We start from the raw sequence: 15,653 nt of genomic DNA, 5'->3' as shown, positions 1-15,653 counted from the left end.
CCAGCCTCTGCCTCCCCAGTGCTGGGATTAAAGGTGTGCGCCACCACGCCCTGCCTTGGACCTCATATTTTAAAAGATAAACAAGCCGGGCACGGTTTGTGACAGTTGTGAGTCACCATGTGGTTGCTGGAAATTGAACTCAGGACCTTTGGAAGAGCAGTCAGTGCTCTTAATCGCTTAGCCATCTCTTCAGCCCTAAAATAAAAATCTTAATACACATAAAATAGAAATTTAAAGAATGTCATCATAAAGATACTATCCTAACAAAGTACTTAGTAAGTATGACTCACTCCTTTATCACCTAGTATACGCCAAGGTGCTGCAATGGTACAGATGAGAAAAACAAGCCTGGATTTGACAACACTATCTGGGACGTGAACTCCAACTATTAGCTCTTACAGAGAACATTCACAATCAAATCGGGAGGCCAGGCCTAGTCTGGGATAGCACTATAAACGCTGGCAGAATACAAAAAGTATCCACCCATCTCTCATAACTACCATATAAAAATTAATGTGCCCAGACGAACTGAGGCAAAGGTCAGGAATGGCAGTAAGAACCAACTGTCAAGTGAATAGAACAGAATGTTAGTGGAATTCCTGTAGCCAGTAAACCTGGCTCTTCCATAAATAAGACAGAAAGCATTCCCAACCTGTCTAAAATTCTGTATTTTTCCAATTCCAAAAAAGACTCTTTCTGGAAAAGGCCAGAGGTCACTAGGATAAAGGTTAACATGCTCCACTAGACCCTGACTTGTTGTCTGAACAGATTGCCTTAAGCTGTGTTGGGCAAGAAAGACGAGGACAGGCTGAGAAGGGCATCAGGCTGAGCCTGTCATCTGTTATCCCTGTGGCAGACATTCTAGGATCTATTCTGCATTACATGTAGTAGTCGTTCAACAACTCAGAAAGCTATTAAGAAAAACAAAACAAAACCCTCCCCAAACCACAATACCCCCAAACCAAAAAGCTTACAGGGGTTCCAACTAACACATGCTCTAATAATAATAGTTGGTTTAAAATATTCAATTTGATGCTGGGATTATAGCTCAGTGGTGGATCAGATGCCTAGAATAACAAAATTCTGAGCGTAATCCCCAGTACCTCACAGATACATCAATTTCAACTCATATTACAAACTCATGTGTCCTTTGAAGATTCAGCTCATCTCCATGTTTTATTCTCTTAAGGCACCAAAGAACCAGTTTATTAAGAAAACATACTTTAATGTAGGATAATTTTAATAAAAGCAACAAAGCCTAAGAAAACAAGTCAAAAGTCAATAAAAATCACAACTCAAATCCTAACATTTTTAGACACTACCACTTACTATGAAGTTCAATCTAACTTTAAAGTACACCGAGCCATATATTCAATCTAACTGTAAAGTTCACTGAGTCATACATTCATCTACTTAGAAGGCTACAGAACATGAGTAAGGAAGCCTCCCCAGCAGGCTAAGATACAAAACTGGTGAGTGTATGAATCATGAGGTTCTGTAAGTAGAAACATTTCTGAAGATGATTTTAAGCTAACCATTTCAGATATTTACTAAACACTGAAGTTATTTCATCACACAAAAAAATTCATATATGAAGTATTTATACAATTCTGGAATGATAATCAAGATACACTTTCTGCTAGAGCACCAGTTCTTAGGAAGCAGCAGCATCATAATCTTCAATGAACTGCCTGAGCTCTTCCACACAGCGCTCACTTAGTTCATGTAAATTCTGCCTAAGCGCAAACTGAATGGACCTTTCTAATGAAGAGTCTTTTTCAACCAGCATTTTCACTACCATTCCGAAGGTCTCACAATCTTGGTAGTAGGCTTGTTCAATTTCCTTGGTTTTTGACACTATTGCTTTATGGCGATTGGTTACTTGGTCATCAATGAATTCTGTGTGATCTTTTTTGTTTGACTCGGGTTCTTGTGACTGATCTGTAAGTTCTGAGAATCCAACTTCAAACTCAGAAATTTTAGGTAAGTCACGTTCATCTGCCATTTTTGGCTTTTCTACAGCTTGCTTGCTTGCACCTTTAGGACTTTCCTTTTCATCAAACCTTTTGAGTTTGTTTAAAATTTCTGATGAAGGAACTGCTGGAGAACGTTTTGGGTGTGTGTCTCTTGATGTTTTCAAAGACTGGCCAGGCCTCTTTTTACCTCCTTCTGGCTGTTCTTCACTGCACCGTTTGTAGGAGGAATGAACATGCTCAGACTTCCTAAGCTCTGACCCATGGGAAGAATGCAGTTTGCTTTGTTTTGGAGAGTGGCTTCCACTGGGTCCAGATCTGCTATGTGGGGAGTTCCGTTTGTAGGAGGAATGAACATGCTCGGACTTCCTAAGCTCTGACCCATGGGAAGAATGCAATTTGCTTTGTTTTGGAGAGTGGCTTCCACTGGGTCCAGATCTGCTATGTGGGGAGTTCCGTTTGTAGGAGGAATGAACATGCTCAGACTTCCTAAGCTCTGACCCATGGGAAGAATGCAGTTTGCTTTGTTTTGGAGAGTGGCTTCCACTGGGTCCAGATCTGCTATGTGGGGAGTTCCGTTTGTAGGAGGAATGAACATGCTCGGACTTCCTAAGCTCTGACCCATGGGAAGAATGCAGTTTGCTTTGTTTTGGAGAGTGGCTTCCACTGGATCCAGATCTGCTATGTGGGGAGTTCTTCTGATCTACACCTGATTTTCTGGAAAAACAAGAAGCCCCTTTATGGGGAGACTGTTGTTCTGGATAATGGGAAGAAGAGGAACATTTTCTTCTAAAGTTATCTTTCTCATCCCCGCACTCATGCTGTCGGCTTGCAGAAAGATCACCTCTTATTTTCCTCAGGGTAGATTCATCACTGGAGACATTCTGAGGTACTTTATCATATGATCTGTTAGGCCACATCTTGTCTCTTCTGTCCACTGACACTGAACGGTGACCAAGGATGACTGGGATATGAAGCACGGAAGGTTGGACTTGCCACAAGTTCTTTGATGGCCACTGAGATACTAGCCTCAAAATTCACTTGCACACTAGATAGGCTGGACTCTAGGAGACGTGAACTTCAGTGTAAATTGATGGCTCCAGGTTCCAGGATGCTGGCACGCAGGCTGCCACAGGAGCAGTTAGAGGTTTCGTTGGCATGTGCTGGGTGAGTAAAAGTTAAGTATAAACCATCTTGTATTATTTTCTGTAGGAACAATTGATGGGCACCTTACAAACCCTGGAAGGTTAGTGCACACCTCTTATATAGATTTATAAAACTTTAAAAAAGGGGCCAAGAGGATCAATACCTGTTCATACCAATTCTTAAGACAAGTCATTCTGTAAACCTAACCCTCCCAGGTTGGCCTTGTCCCCTCGATATAACTAAGATCTCTATCAGAAAGAGGCCTGTTTCCCACCCACAATCCTTCAGAGCAATACTGTGCTGGTTGTATCAATGAGGTTCAGCTGGGAGTAGTGTTGTATACCTTTTAATTCCAGCATTCAGGAGATGGAGGCAGGAGGATCTCTGTGAGTTCAAGGCCAGCTTGGTCTACACAGCAAGCTTCAGGACAGCCAGGGCTACACAGATAAACACCATACTACTGAGCTACATTCTCCAGCCCACAATTGAACTGAATTTTCCCCCTCATTCACCAATGAACTTGAAGATATGCAATTCATAGATATGTACCTGACTATGTACCTGAAACAAGTTCTTCACAAGATTATCATGAGCCTGGAAGTTTAGAACTACATGTAATCTGCATGTAAATGCCTAACTATGACAAGACTAGGTATGACTAAAGTGAAACTTAAATAATGCTCACTTCCTATTCTCTTTTTGCGAATCTCTTTTTTTCAATGTTTGAATCATCTCCCTAGAGCAAAATTCCCATCAAATTGCTCAAAACCTTCCCCACTAAACTGGATCCAATAACACAAGCCTGTAATCCCAGCAGCTGAGTGGTGAAGGACTAAGATTTCAAGGTCATCATTGACCAGCCAGTGAGTGATGCATGAAACCATCTCAACAAAACACTCCCTACTACAGAAAACGAAAATAAAACAAAATAAAACCTACAGTTGTGGTTTTATTCAGTAAAGAATATGCATGACAAAGTAGTAAACTAACTTTTCTAGTGCTGGGGACTGAAGCCAGGACTTGGTTCACTCTAAACACTCTACAGCAGAGGTAGTACCTTCAGCCCCAATCCATATAACTAAGGCTTTGAACTTTCAATCTTCCTGCCTTGGTCTACCAAGTAACTAAAGGTCTGCATCACCAGGCTTTGGCTTGTTAAATGCTGAGACACCATCATGTCTGGCTGTCAAGTGAACATTTTCACTGGTAGCACAGAATTGAGGCAGAATGATCAAGTTAAATCTTAGCTCAACAAGCCATTAGCTGCTTGATAGGGTAAGTCATCTACCTTTCTTTGTATGGCCTGTACAGTGGGGATAATAACCATATGTCACAACTCAGAAGAGTCCCCTCTATTACTAAGATCAGACTCTGTTCATACACCACCTATACATTTCTGCTCCTTGAGTGTTTTTTTTTTTTTTTTTTTTCCATATGTTCCTCCTGAAATGACTAAGGTAATGCCATCCTTTTTTGAATGTATTTTGTCTTTCACCTTTCCACAACCCAATGTCTGCCTTGGCAACCCATTTGAGGTTACATCTAAAATTATGCCCTGCCAGGAATGAAAGTTTACTCTGATCCTCATCTAACTTTAATGTAAATTAAGGTCTTTGAGGTTTTTGCCTTTAAAAACTCTATCCCTGGACCGAGGCAGCAAGAGATATTTTCAGAGGCATAAGGCCACTTATGGTCTTGTCATCAATTAAAAGGACTTAATTTTTTAACCAGCGTGGTTGTCAATAACTATCTTATATGGATCATTACACTCCCATCTGCTAAGATTTCTGAGTCAAAAGTATCCACTAACAAGATCCAAACTGTCTTTGATGATTAATCCACTCCAAACCCAAGTTAACTGTGTAAGGTTTATCTGTGTGTTACCTAATCTGGACTTTTTGGTAGAGTGTTTGCTGACTGGTTCTATCATCAGCAGTGTATAAACTGGGCATGGTGGCACACGCCACTCAGGTAAATCTCTCTTTTGCATAAGTCCAGATTTCTAAACCCAGTTCATGAGTTTCATTTTTCTCCCTTCTCCATATCCTGTTACTCAATTCAGAAAGCCAGGGAAATCAGAAGTCCAAGAATTATTCTTGGCCAGCCTGGACTACATAAACCCTTTCTTAACAAATAAAACAAGCCAGGCATGGCGGCATTTAATTCCCACAGGCATGTGGATTTCTGTGCACTCTCAGCCGGTCTAGTGTGAATTATTGGACAGCCAGGACTCCATAGAGAAACCCTGTCTCAACATGCACCTCCCCCCCAAATAAACAAACAAAAACCAAAATCCCAAACCAAAGTTAAGTCTTCAGAGTGAGACTAACCTGGGCCCGCAATCTGGTCACCCTTTGTTCTCCTTGAGCTTCATCATTTCCCATTTACCAGTCTACACTAATATCATCGCTGAAAGGGTTGTTGGATTAGATGTCAAACTTCTTCCAGGTAAAAAGTTTGCTGACTGTTATTAATAGCACTACTAACTGTCACATTTTACTGAATGCTGGCTACAGTGTGGTTAGCATTTATAACGCCAGAGAGAAAGGGGGAATATGTGTATGTGTGTGTGTGTGTGTGTGTGTGTGTGTGTGTGAGAGAGAGAGAGAGAGAGAGAGAGAGAGAGAGAGAGAGAGAGAGAGAGAGAGAACAGGCCTGGACAGAGTACGGTTTTCCCATCAGGTTTATGGACGATATTCCCAGGCATTTACCCATCAGGTTTATGGACGATATTCCCAGGCATTTACCCTGCACCTGGGTCGGGATACATCCAGGCTGTTTATAAAAGAGCACTGACAAAGGTAAATAAAACTTCATTGGCAGGATCAGTCCGTACCTAAAGATGAAAGGAAAACTCCTTCGTATTGGCCTCTCCTGGTGTGACGTTGGGGCCACTCCAAGGACGGGCCAATGGGCTTCCATGGGGAGGACCCAATGGCTCCCACTTTCTCTTCTCAACCAAAGTTAGGGGTTTGCCCTTGCCCAGTTAAAGGTCCCCAGTTAGACACACCGTCTCAAAAAAAACACACACACACGCTCTCCTTAGCACACGATTTTTTGAGTCGTGAGTATGGGAATGAGAAGAGCTAGGCTCTAGGTCAGTCCCGGTGTCACTCTGGAGTCTGTTGTTCCGTTATCCGCATTTCCCATTATAAAACCCTCTGCCTAGGGACTGTAAAGTGCCTCGGATTTAGCCGACGTGGCGGGCGCCCACAGCCCGCAAGTGAGTGGAAACAAGACCTCCTTCTCTGTCACCACCCCAGGGGCCAGTGGCTCTGGCCCAGACCCCGACGCGGGCGAGGACTAGAGACCCGCAGTGGCGTGGGTCTTCGCCTCGTAAGGGAAGGGGAACTGCCAAGTTACGGTCCGCAGCCCGGCCGGGACGCGTCGTGGCCGGGGTGAGGAGGCCCGAGAGCCTGGGCCCACCCCGCCAGTCAGCGCAGCTCCGGGAACGGGTTCAGTTCCGTCTCCCGCGCCGCACTCTCAAGCCAAGCGCCCTGCCGGACCCATTACCACCCCACACCGTGCCGAAGCTCACCTCGCCACTAGTCCTGGGACCCACTCGGTCACCGCCACCCGCCAGGACCCCGCGGAAGTAGAGGACAAGCAGGCTTCGCTTCCGGAAATAACCCGAGCCTACCGGCCGACCACAAGCAGCTCCCGCAACCATAGAGGAGAGACCTCTTTATGCTCTCAACCCCGTGCGACCTCCCGCTGCCTAGAGCGGCTGCTCTAGGGACCGGCGGGCGCATGCGCACCAACGCGACCCGCCCCTTCCTCTTTTTCGTCGGAGCCAAGCACTGATGTCACTGCCCCGGGGCTGGAGGTTCTAGTTGAATTGCGATCCGGTGTTTAGCTAGCTTTATTCAGCCATCAGTCTCCCACAGTGCCCGAATGCACCGTAATAGATCTTAACTTCACATTTATGAAGAAAGCCACAGAAGCAGTGCTTAAAGCTTTATTTATAGGGTCGGGATTTGGGATAAAATGGCGTTATCACGTTTACTCCGCAGCTACCCACCTTGATCTGGATCTGTTGAGAACTCAATGGTGCTGTGTTTTCAATCTATGACATTGTGAGACCATGCTTGGCAGGCGGATCTTTGTGAGTTCGAAGCCAGTCTAGTCTACAGAGTGAATTCCAAAACAGCCAAAGTTACATAGTGAAACTTAAACCAAAGAAGGGGGCTGGTGAGATGGCTCAGCGGTTAAGAGCACCAACTGCTTTTTCAGAAGTCCCGAGTTCCTAGCAACCACATGGTGGCTCACATACATCTGTAATAGAATCTGATGCCCTCTTCTGGTGTCTCTGAAGGGAGCAATGATGTACTCATATATACAAAATAAATTTTAAAAAAGAAAGAAAGAGAAAGAAAGAAGAAAAGAAAAAGTTTCTGTTGTAAACTGTTTGCAACCCCAGTATACGTACCTACTCCCTTTCATTTTATCTTTATAAAAACGTGTTAATAGCCAACTCTTTAAACACTATCCTATAAGCCAGCAGGGGCTGCTCTCTCAAAACCCGATTTAGGACGAGATAGCCAGTTGGCCTAGGTGTACCCCCCAAATACAGCTTGCTTTAACTGGACAATCATGGATTTGATCTTCTCAAATCCATTAACATCTCTATGTTTTTGGAGATGGGGCTGGGAATGAAGCCCAGTTGGTACACTGCTTGACTAACATAACTAGGTATGGTGAGTTTAATCCCAGTAGCATATAAACGAACTGGGCTCGGTGGCACACCTGTAATCCCAGAATGAGGCAGGGAGTACTAGGCAAGAGGATTAGAAGTTGAAGGCTGTCTCTTCCTGGAAGCTGCCAGAGGTCACCTGCCAAGATGGTTTGCAACTCTCTTGACCCAGAAAACCCAGAAAATCATGCAAATCAAGAGGTTCAAACCTTCGAGTTCACTTTAAGAACACCTGGGAAACTGCCCAGGCCATCAAGGGTATGCATATCTGCAAAGCCACCAAGTATCTGAAGGATGTCACTTTATTTTTATTTTATTTATTTATTTATTGGTTTGTTTTTGTTTTTGTTTTTGTTTTTGTTTTTTTGAGACAGGGTTTCTCTGTAGCTATAGCCCTGGCTGTCCTGGAACTCACTCTGTAGACCAGGCTGGCCTCGAACTCAGAAATCCGCCTGTCTCTGCCTCCCAAGTGCTAGGATTAAAGGTGTGCACCACCACTGCCCGGCAGGATGTCACTTTAAAGAAGCAATGTGTGCCATTCTGGCGGTATAATGGTGGAGTCGGTAGGTGTGCCAAGGCCAATCAGTGGGGCTGGACACAGGGACGGTGGCCAAAAAAGAGTGCTGAATTTTTGCTGCAAATGCTTAAAAATGCAGAGTAATGCTGAACTTAAGGGTTTAGATGTAGATTCTCTAGTCATTGAATACATCCAGGTGAAAAAGGCACCTAAGATGTGCCAACGAACCTACAGAGCTCATGGCCAGATTAAACCATCCATGAGCTCCCCCTGCCACATTGAGATGATCCTCACTGAGAAGGAACAGATCGTTCCAAAGCCAGAAGAGGAGGTTGCACAGAAGAAAAAGATATCCCAGAAGAAACTGAAGAAACAAAAACTCGTGGCCTGGGAATAAATTCAGCATAAAATAAATGCAGATAACGTTTTAAAAGAAAAAAAGAAGTTGAAGGCTGTCAGGCATGGTAGGGCTTCAACCTCAGTATTCAGGAAGCAGAGGCAGGGTCTCTGGGAGTTCGAAGCCAGCCTGGCCTACAAAAGTGAGTCCTCTTAAGACTGCATGGGCTCTGTTGTACAGAGAAGCTCTGTCTTGAAAAAGAAGAAGAAAAGAAGAAGTTCAAGACTATCCCTAGCTATGGAGTGAGTTTGAGATCAGTCATCTCTAAATGAATAAATAAGAGTGTTCCTTTCAAGTTGGTAAAGAGTTCTGTGCAGGCAGAATTTACTTTCTAGAGAGTAATTTAGTAAAGGTAGAACCCTTTTTTCTTCATTGTGATAGGAGATACATAACAGAATTTACCATTTAAAAAAATTTTTTTTCCTTATAAAGACACAGCCTTGGGCTGGTGAGATGGCTAAGAACACTGGCTGCTCTTCCAGAGGTCTTGAGTTCAATTCCTAGCAACCACAATGGTGGCTCACAACCATCTATAGGGGGATCTGATGCCCTCTTCAGGCAAGCAGATACATATGCAGCAGAGCACTCATACATTAAATTAATACAATTAAAAAAAAAAAAAAAAAAGACAGCCTTTGTAGAATAGGTTAGTCTTGAATTCAAATGAACTCCCCAGATGGTTGGATTGCAGGTGTGTCCCATCATACTTCCCCTGTTTGTTTGAAGACAGGGTTTCTCTGTGTACCCTTGGCTGTCCTAGAACTCAATCTGTAGAGCAACCTGCCTCTGTCTTAAGCAAGAAGGTAGATATGCATAGTATTTAGAATAATGAAAGTTACTTACGTTTTATTATGCTGAGGTTCATCACACAAGGCTCACACTAAATTCCTAACTATGGCCCTAAGCCTATCTTCTCAAAGCTGCTCACCTGTGTGATGTATCTTATCTGAGGAGCAGGTCTAGTCTCTAACAGAAGTATCTGAGGGTCAGCATCCTGGGGGAGACTTTTGAGTGACAGGGCAGGTGACGGTGTCATCACTCCAGATGTGCAGTACAGAGACACACACACACACACACACAGAGGCAGAGCCAGAATAATTTCCTAAGTTCTGTGACCCTAGATAACCCTCACTAATGCACTCTGTCAAAATAAAGAAGCAAACTATAGATTCAGCTATGAGAGGATCTAATCTAACAATGGCTAGCTGGGACCAGAAAGTCTAAAGTTCTAGTAGTAGCTCAGTCTCACAAGGCTGGATGTCTAAGTTGGTCTTTTGGAAGGAGGACCTCAATGCCAGTGAAGGAATGGACTTGCTACCAAGCCAAGGGTAAGCCGGCAAAGAGTAAGAGCTTCCTTCTTCCATGTCCTTCCATAGGCTGCCAGCACAAGGCTGGCCCAATTAGAGTTGTGTCTTCCTACCTCAAGATCTAAATGAAAGGTGTGTGTCTTCTTGCCTCAAGGTCTGGATCAAACATGTATGTGTTCCTACCTCAAAGGTCTGGACTAGAAGTGAATCCACTCACTCCAAATCAAGCAGGAGATCTCTCGCAGGTGTGCCCTCCATTTCTGAATTGTAGCTTATTACAGATGTAGTCAAGTTGACACCCAAGAATAGCCATCACACGGGGTCTCATTTATTCTTCGGAGGATAAATATTGAAAAGATTACAGTTGTTAACAGCCAACTCTAGCCCCCGTGAACACTTTATCTCTCTCATAAGCCAGCAGGGGCTGACCAACAAAATCCTGAAACTCTTTGAGATGAGCTGAATGTAGGGCTGGAGAGATGGCTCAGAGGTTAAGAGTACTTGCTACTTTTGTAGAGTGTTAGGTCACAAAGTAGGCTCCCAAAAATGGCTTTGTCTTTTCTGATTCCCTAAGAAACCCTGCATCCCCACCACTCTCTGCTGCAGAATTTTGCTCTCTATCTCCATAGCAACTACCATGTTTCCAAATAGCAAGTCTGATGTCTGCCTGGCTTTTTTTTTTTTTTTTTCCTTCCTATCCAAGTTTTACGCTGCAATGGAACAATCACCATGATTTGTCATCACAGTGTCTCCCTTCTACCAAAGTGGCATAGAAGTGGAACTCAGTCAATATGGAGCATAGAGATGGTTCCGTGGGTAAGAGCACTTGCTGTGGGACCACCCAGACTCATGTACAAATCCCCAGAACCCATGAAAAAAAGCTAGGCACAACCCGGCAATCTCGTAAACGCCGTGTTAGGCATCAGAGACTGGCATTTTAGGAGCTCTCTGGCCAGCCACTCCGGCTGAAACAAGTTCAGTCAGTGAGAGACCCTTCTTTGCTTACTACTAGTGATCACCGACCGCCACACATATGCGCACGTATACTTCTCCAACATTACCCCACAAATTAAGCAAATATTATATATTTGTATATATAAAATTAATTTTAAAATTTTTAGACAGACTCTCATTATGTTCCCTAAGCTGGCCTCGAGTTTGCAAATTCCTCTGCCTCATCCTTCTCAGACCCGGAATTACAGACCCAGGGGAGACCAGTCTGTACATCTCTCGAGCAACCAGGTTCAGGACAGGAAACTTCTCCAACATAGGGGCCAGGCCTTGCGACTTTGATAGCAAGACCCCTTTTCCCTTTCTAGGCAGCCGGGAGGGCGCCGGCCCCGCCCCTAACGTGACACAGCTCTGACGCAGGCGCAGCGGCGCGCGCTGTTTCCGGAAGTGTCCAGGGTCTGTTTCGTGGCGGCCTCCGACATCCCCACGCTGCTTTTGCTGCGGAACTCTGCGCGTGGACCGGCGTCGGCCTGGGCGGGGCCAAGGTTCCGTCTGCGCCGCAGGATGGAGATAATCCGGAGCAGTGCGTGTCCGTCGCACAACCCCCATCCCTGTCCTCAAGCCCACCCAGCGTGCTAGGCCCAGACCTCTCGAGCTTGGCGGGGGCCCGGACTAGTCAATCCCGCCGGGCATTACTTCCTCTGAAAACCGGTGCTGCTGGTGGGACTTGTCGCTCTGCAAAGCGTGCACCTTTGGCATCCATTCATCCCTGCTCACCTGCTCAGGCCTAGCCCTTTTCAGTCGAGCATACTTCGAGGCTTGATTCCTCTATCTAGTCACCCCTGGAGGAGGGGTCCCTTGTGGTCCTTGCACACTTGTCTGTCTTCTCCGATGTCCCGGGAGCTCCTCCGGACCTTTCTCCCATCTCCCTTTAGTTGGTGGGCAGGAAGGCAGGCCCCCTGTTCTGAGCCTTTTCTTGGTTTCTCTGCAGATTTTAAGAGTAATCTTCACAAAGTGTACCAGGCCATAGAGGAGGCTGACTTCTTCGCCATCGATGGGGAGTTTTCAGGTATCACTCCCTTGAAAGCTCTGGGCTTAACACCTTGGATAGCTAAGGCTCCTTGCCTCCTTCCTCCCTCACTGGTCATGGCAAAAGCCTGGGACAGATGTGGTTTTGTGGTTGGTCAGGGTGTGAGAATTTTGGATAGAGATTATGGTTCTGGTGCTGTTTAAACTAATTTAGCTGTATATGGTTAAAAAGCAGGGTTTTAGGTTGAGGGCTTTTTCCTGTGACAAAATACACCTAACCAAGTTTATCATTTTGAGATGCACACACTACACACACACACACACACACACACACACACACACACACACACACGTCTATGATGAGTGGAGGCCAGAGGTTGTTTTTAGGTAGCTTCCTCTTGCTTATGTTTAAAATAACTTTTCAACGCGTTTCTCTTGTTGAATCTAGAGCTGGCTATTTTACTAGACTGGTCAGCAGGCTCCCAGATCTGTCTGTCTCTCCCACAAGATCCATGCTGGGGTTACAGGTGCCAGGATTACAGCTGTGGAATCCTGTTACTGTGTGTTGACATGCTTAGTTTTTATATGGTGAAGGTCCAAACTCAGGTCCTCGTGTTTGCATGACAAACACTTTACCCTTCAAGACATTTCCCCAGCCCTATTGCATTTGTTCTTAAGTGGTTTTGGAATTTGGTAGCATTAACTACACTCATGTTGCTGTGGAGCTGGTATCCTCCACTTCTGGATTTTTGTTGTTGTTTTTTGTTCTTGTTTTTATCTTAAGCAGATACTATTCATGGAATTATTCTATTACTCCACTTAGCCTCTGTCAGTCATCATTTGTCTTTTTTTGGTTTTTCAAGATGGGGTTTCTCTGTATAGCCCTGGCTGTCCTGGAACTCACTCTGTAGACCAGGCTGGCCTTGAACTGAGAAATCCCCCTGCCTCTGCCTCCCCAGTGCTGGGATTAAAGGCGTGCACCACCACGCCTGGCTCATCATTTGTCTTTTATTGTGACTACTCTAGACACATCATGTAAGTGGAAATCTATAGTATTTTGAGACTGGCCAGAGCTGTACTTAGATGACAAATAAGGATATTACTTAATGCTTTAGTACAAATCTTCCTTGGTTAGCTCAGTAGATACACATGCTCTACATATGTGTTTGTGTGTGTGGTGTTTAAATATATGCATACACATGTGCATGAATAGATGCTAGGGTTCAACCCTGAATGCTTTTCCTCAACCACGCTCTATTTTTTGAGACAGTGTTTCGCTGAACCTGGAATTCACTGCTTCAGCTAGATTGGCTGGTTACCCAGAGTTCTCCAGGCATCCACTTCTCTCTGCAGTGCCGCACAGAGCTATTTGCATAGGTTCTGGGGATTCCAGCTCAGGTCCTCATGCTTACACAGCAAGTGGTTTGCTGAGTGAGCCATCTCTCCATCCTGTAGTTATTATTTCTCTGTGAATGTAGGAATCCAGCCTAGGCCCTCAAGGCATGCAAGCACTTCTACCAGTGAACTACACCCACAGCACACATTCATGTTAAGTTTTAAAAAGTGTGATACAGATACTTTGAATTAATTTTAACTAATGGGAATATGAATAAGCACTGGAGACTGACACACTAGCACTTGACAGTTTTATACTAGCATTTATTAACAAGCCCAATATCTATTTTTTATGATCTAGGAATCAGCGATGGACCCTCAGTAACAGCATTAACAAGTGGTTTTGACACCCCAGAAGAGAGATATCAGAAGCTTAAAAAGGCAAGTAGATATTCTCAAAAGTCGTTTTCTTTCTCATGTGGATCCTCCTGCTATTGAATTATAGAAAGGCAGAATTATCAAATTTACACTTGATTTTTTTTTTTTTTTTTTGCTAGAATCCAAAACAGTACAAAGGAAAAAAGGAGAATATTCAACCTGACTTGATAGAGTCAGCTCACTTTTCTTGCATGCCATGATCGCAACTTTATTCATCACTGAACAAAATTCCTTTGTGTATAGATGTACCACATTTCCCTTTTTTTTTTTTTTTTTTNGCCTCTGCCTCCCGAGTGCTGGGATCAAAGGGGCGTGCGCCACCACGCCCGGCACACTTGATGTTTTTTAAGTGAGGTTCATCTTTTCAAATCCAACCAGAAAGTAACATATTAATAATAACTAAAAAAAAAAAAAATAAAAAAAAAAAAAAAAAAAAAAAAAAAAGCAAAAATTATTGTTTATTGTTCTCTGAAAGACATTCTGGGGAAGGGCTATTAATTTTTAATATTAATTCAATATGTAGGAAATAAGTATGATGTAGTTGAAAGGATCAGTATTGGCTCAGAACCACCCTCCCCCAGAACAAGTTCTCGACACAAAGGAGATGTGTTTGCCCCAGAGGAACAGAGAGCGATGAATAAGATAAACATAAGAGAGAGGGGGCAAGGGAGAAGGGGAAGGGGACAGGGGGATGGGGCAGGGGTATTTGTCATGGCGGGACTAAGGGCTGCCTCTGGATAGAGAGGAGACAGACATAGTCCATAGGTAAATGAGGGGTTTTAAAGGTAAAAGGGGAAACCCCATGTTAGGGTGAGGTGGTTTATTTTAATTGGGCATGTTAATTAGGTGAGCCAAAGGGGCTTTCAGTTGCTGGACTTCAAAACTGATAGTTGGACCTTGGTAGTCAGTCACAGAAGGATGAAGTGGCCACATAAGGGAATAGACCTTGGTGGTTAGCTTTAAGAATATAAACTAATGGTTTTTAGTGAGGCAGAGGGAATAGAGACAGGCAAGGCCTGCCAGAGCCAGTTTACCCTCTGGAGTTGACTAGAGTCCCTTCTGTCGTTTTAGTAATTTGGAAATATGCTTGATGCTATGCTCTGGTGATGAAAGTTGGGTTCTTCATTGGGAATGAAATTGAGAACTGTACACGCACATGGATAAGACTGTGGTGTATAGCCTGCCCAGTGTTTTCTGTCAGAAGTATTCTGCTATAGTTATGCTGAGTGGTTCAGAAAACCACCAGATGAAGAACACTGTCCCCATGAGAAGCCTGGCTCTCCTGTGTCTGACATTTTGTTTCCCTTTTCCAGCACTCCATGGACTTTCTGCTGTTTCAGTTTGGCCTCTGTGCTTTTAAGTATGACCATGCAGATTCCAAGTAGGTTAAGTTAGTGGGTGGCGGGGATTCGTAAGATGTCTCCTGATGTCATCCCTGAGTGTCTTTTTCTCTTCTTTTCTTTTCCCAGGCATGTAACGAAGTCATTTAACTTCTATGTTTTCCCCAAGCCTTTCAGTAGGTCCTCACCAGATGTCAAATTTGTTTGCCAGGTTAGTAGCGGATCCTTTTCCTTTCGTGAGTTGTTGTTGGGATGGAGTGGAAATGTAGAATTTTTTTTTAGATCATCTCTTGGAGCTGTGGGCCAGTTCCTAGAGTGCTCAGCCAGCGTGAATGGTCCCTGGGTTCCATTCCCATTCCACACAGTGGCACATGCCTGTGATTCGGCCTTGGGAAGGAGGCAGAGTTAGAGTTGAATTAGAAACCATCCAGCCGGGCCTGGTGGCGCAGGCCTTTAATCCCAGCACTCGGGAGGCAGAGGCAGGCGGATTTCTGAGTTCAAGGCCAGCCTGGTCTACCAAGTGAGTT

The 15,653-nt window shown here is 44.3% G+C and overlaps 2 protein-coding genes and 2 pseudogenes across 3 annotated transcripts in view; 2 read left to right on the top strand and 2 right to left on the bottom strand.

Moving 5' to 3' along the window:
- Positions 1–6,825, bottom strand: part of Bfar (bifunctional apoptosis regulator) — a 30,659-nt gene extending 23,834 nt beyond the window's left edge. The window contains exon 1 of the mRNA XM_021209265.2: positions 6,658–6,825. The gene's annotated coding sequence lies outside the window, so the exon portion shown is untranslated. The remainder of the gene's footprint in view (positions 1–6,657) is intronic.
- LOC115065087 lies at positions 193–3,007 on the bottom strand (annotated as a pseudogene).
- Positions 6,826–7,959: 1,134 nt separating the features above from the next.
- Positions 7,960–8,726, top strand: LOC110330121 (annotated as a pseudogene).
- A 2,686-nt stretch (positions 8,727–11,412) lies between these two features.
- The window catches only part of Parn (poly(A)-specific ribonuclease), a 130,427-nt gene continuing 126,186 nt past the window's right edge, over positions 11,413–15,653 (top strand). Inside the window, exons 1-5 of one of the 2 annotated variants that reach the window (XM_021209166.1) lie at positions 11,413–11,567; positions 11,976–12,053; positions 13,710–13,789; positions 15,100–15,167; positions 15,256–15,337. In XM_021209166.1, coding sequence (XP_021064825.1) covers positions 11,549–11,567; positions 11,976–12,053; positions 13,710–13,789; positions 15,100–15,167; positions 15,256–15,337 — 327 coding nt within the window. In that variant the 5' untranslated portion in view covers positions 11,413–11,548. The remainder of the gene's footprint in view (positions 11,568–11,975; positions 12,054–13,709; positions 13,790–15,099; positions 15,168–15,255; positions 15,338–15,653) is intronic. The other variant, XM_029544747.1, reaches the window with a different exon arrangement.

Source organism: Mus pahari, chromosome 12, assembly GCF_900095145.1.
Source record: "Mus pahari chromosome 12, PAHARI_EIJ_v1.1, whole genome shotgun sequence".
Taxonomy (NCBI): domain Eukaryota; kingdom Metazoa; phylum Chordata; class Mammalia; order Rodentia; family Muridae; genus Mus; species Mus pahari.
The sequence above is the reverse complement of the archived record's forward strand: the minus strand, read 5'-3'. Positions and strand labels throughout refer to the sequence as shown.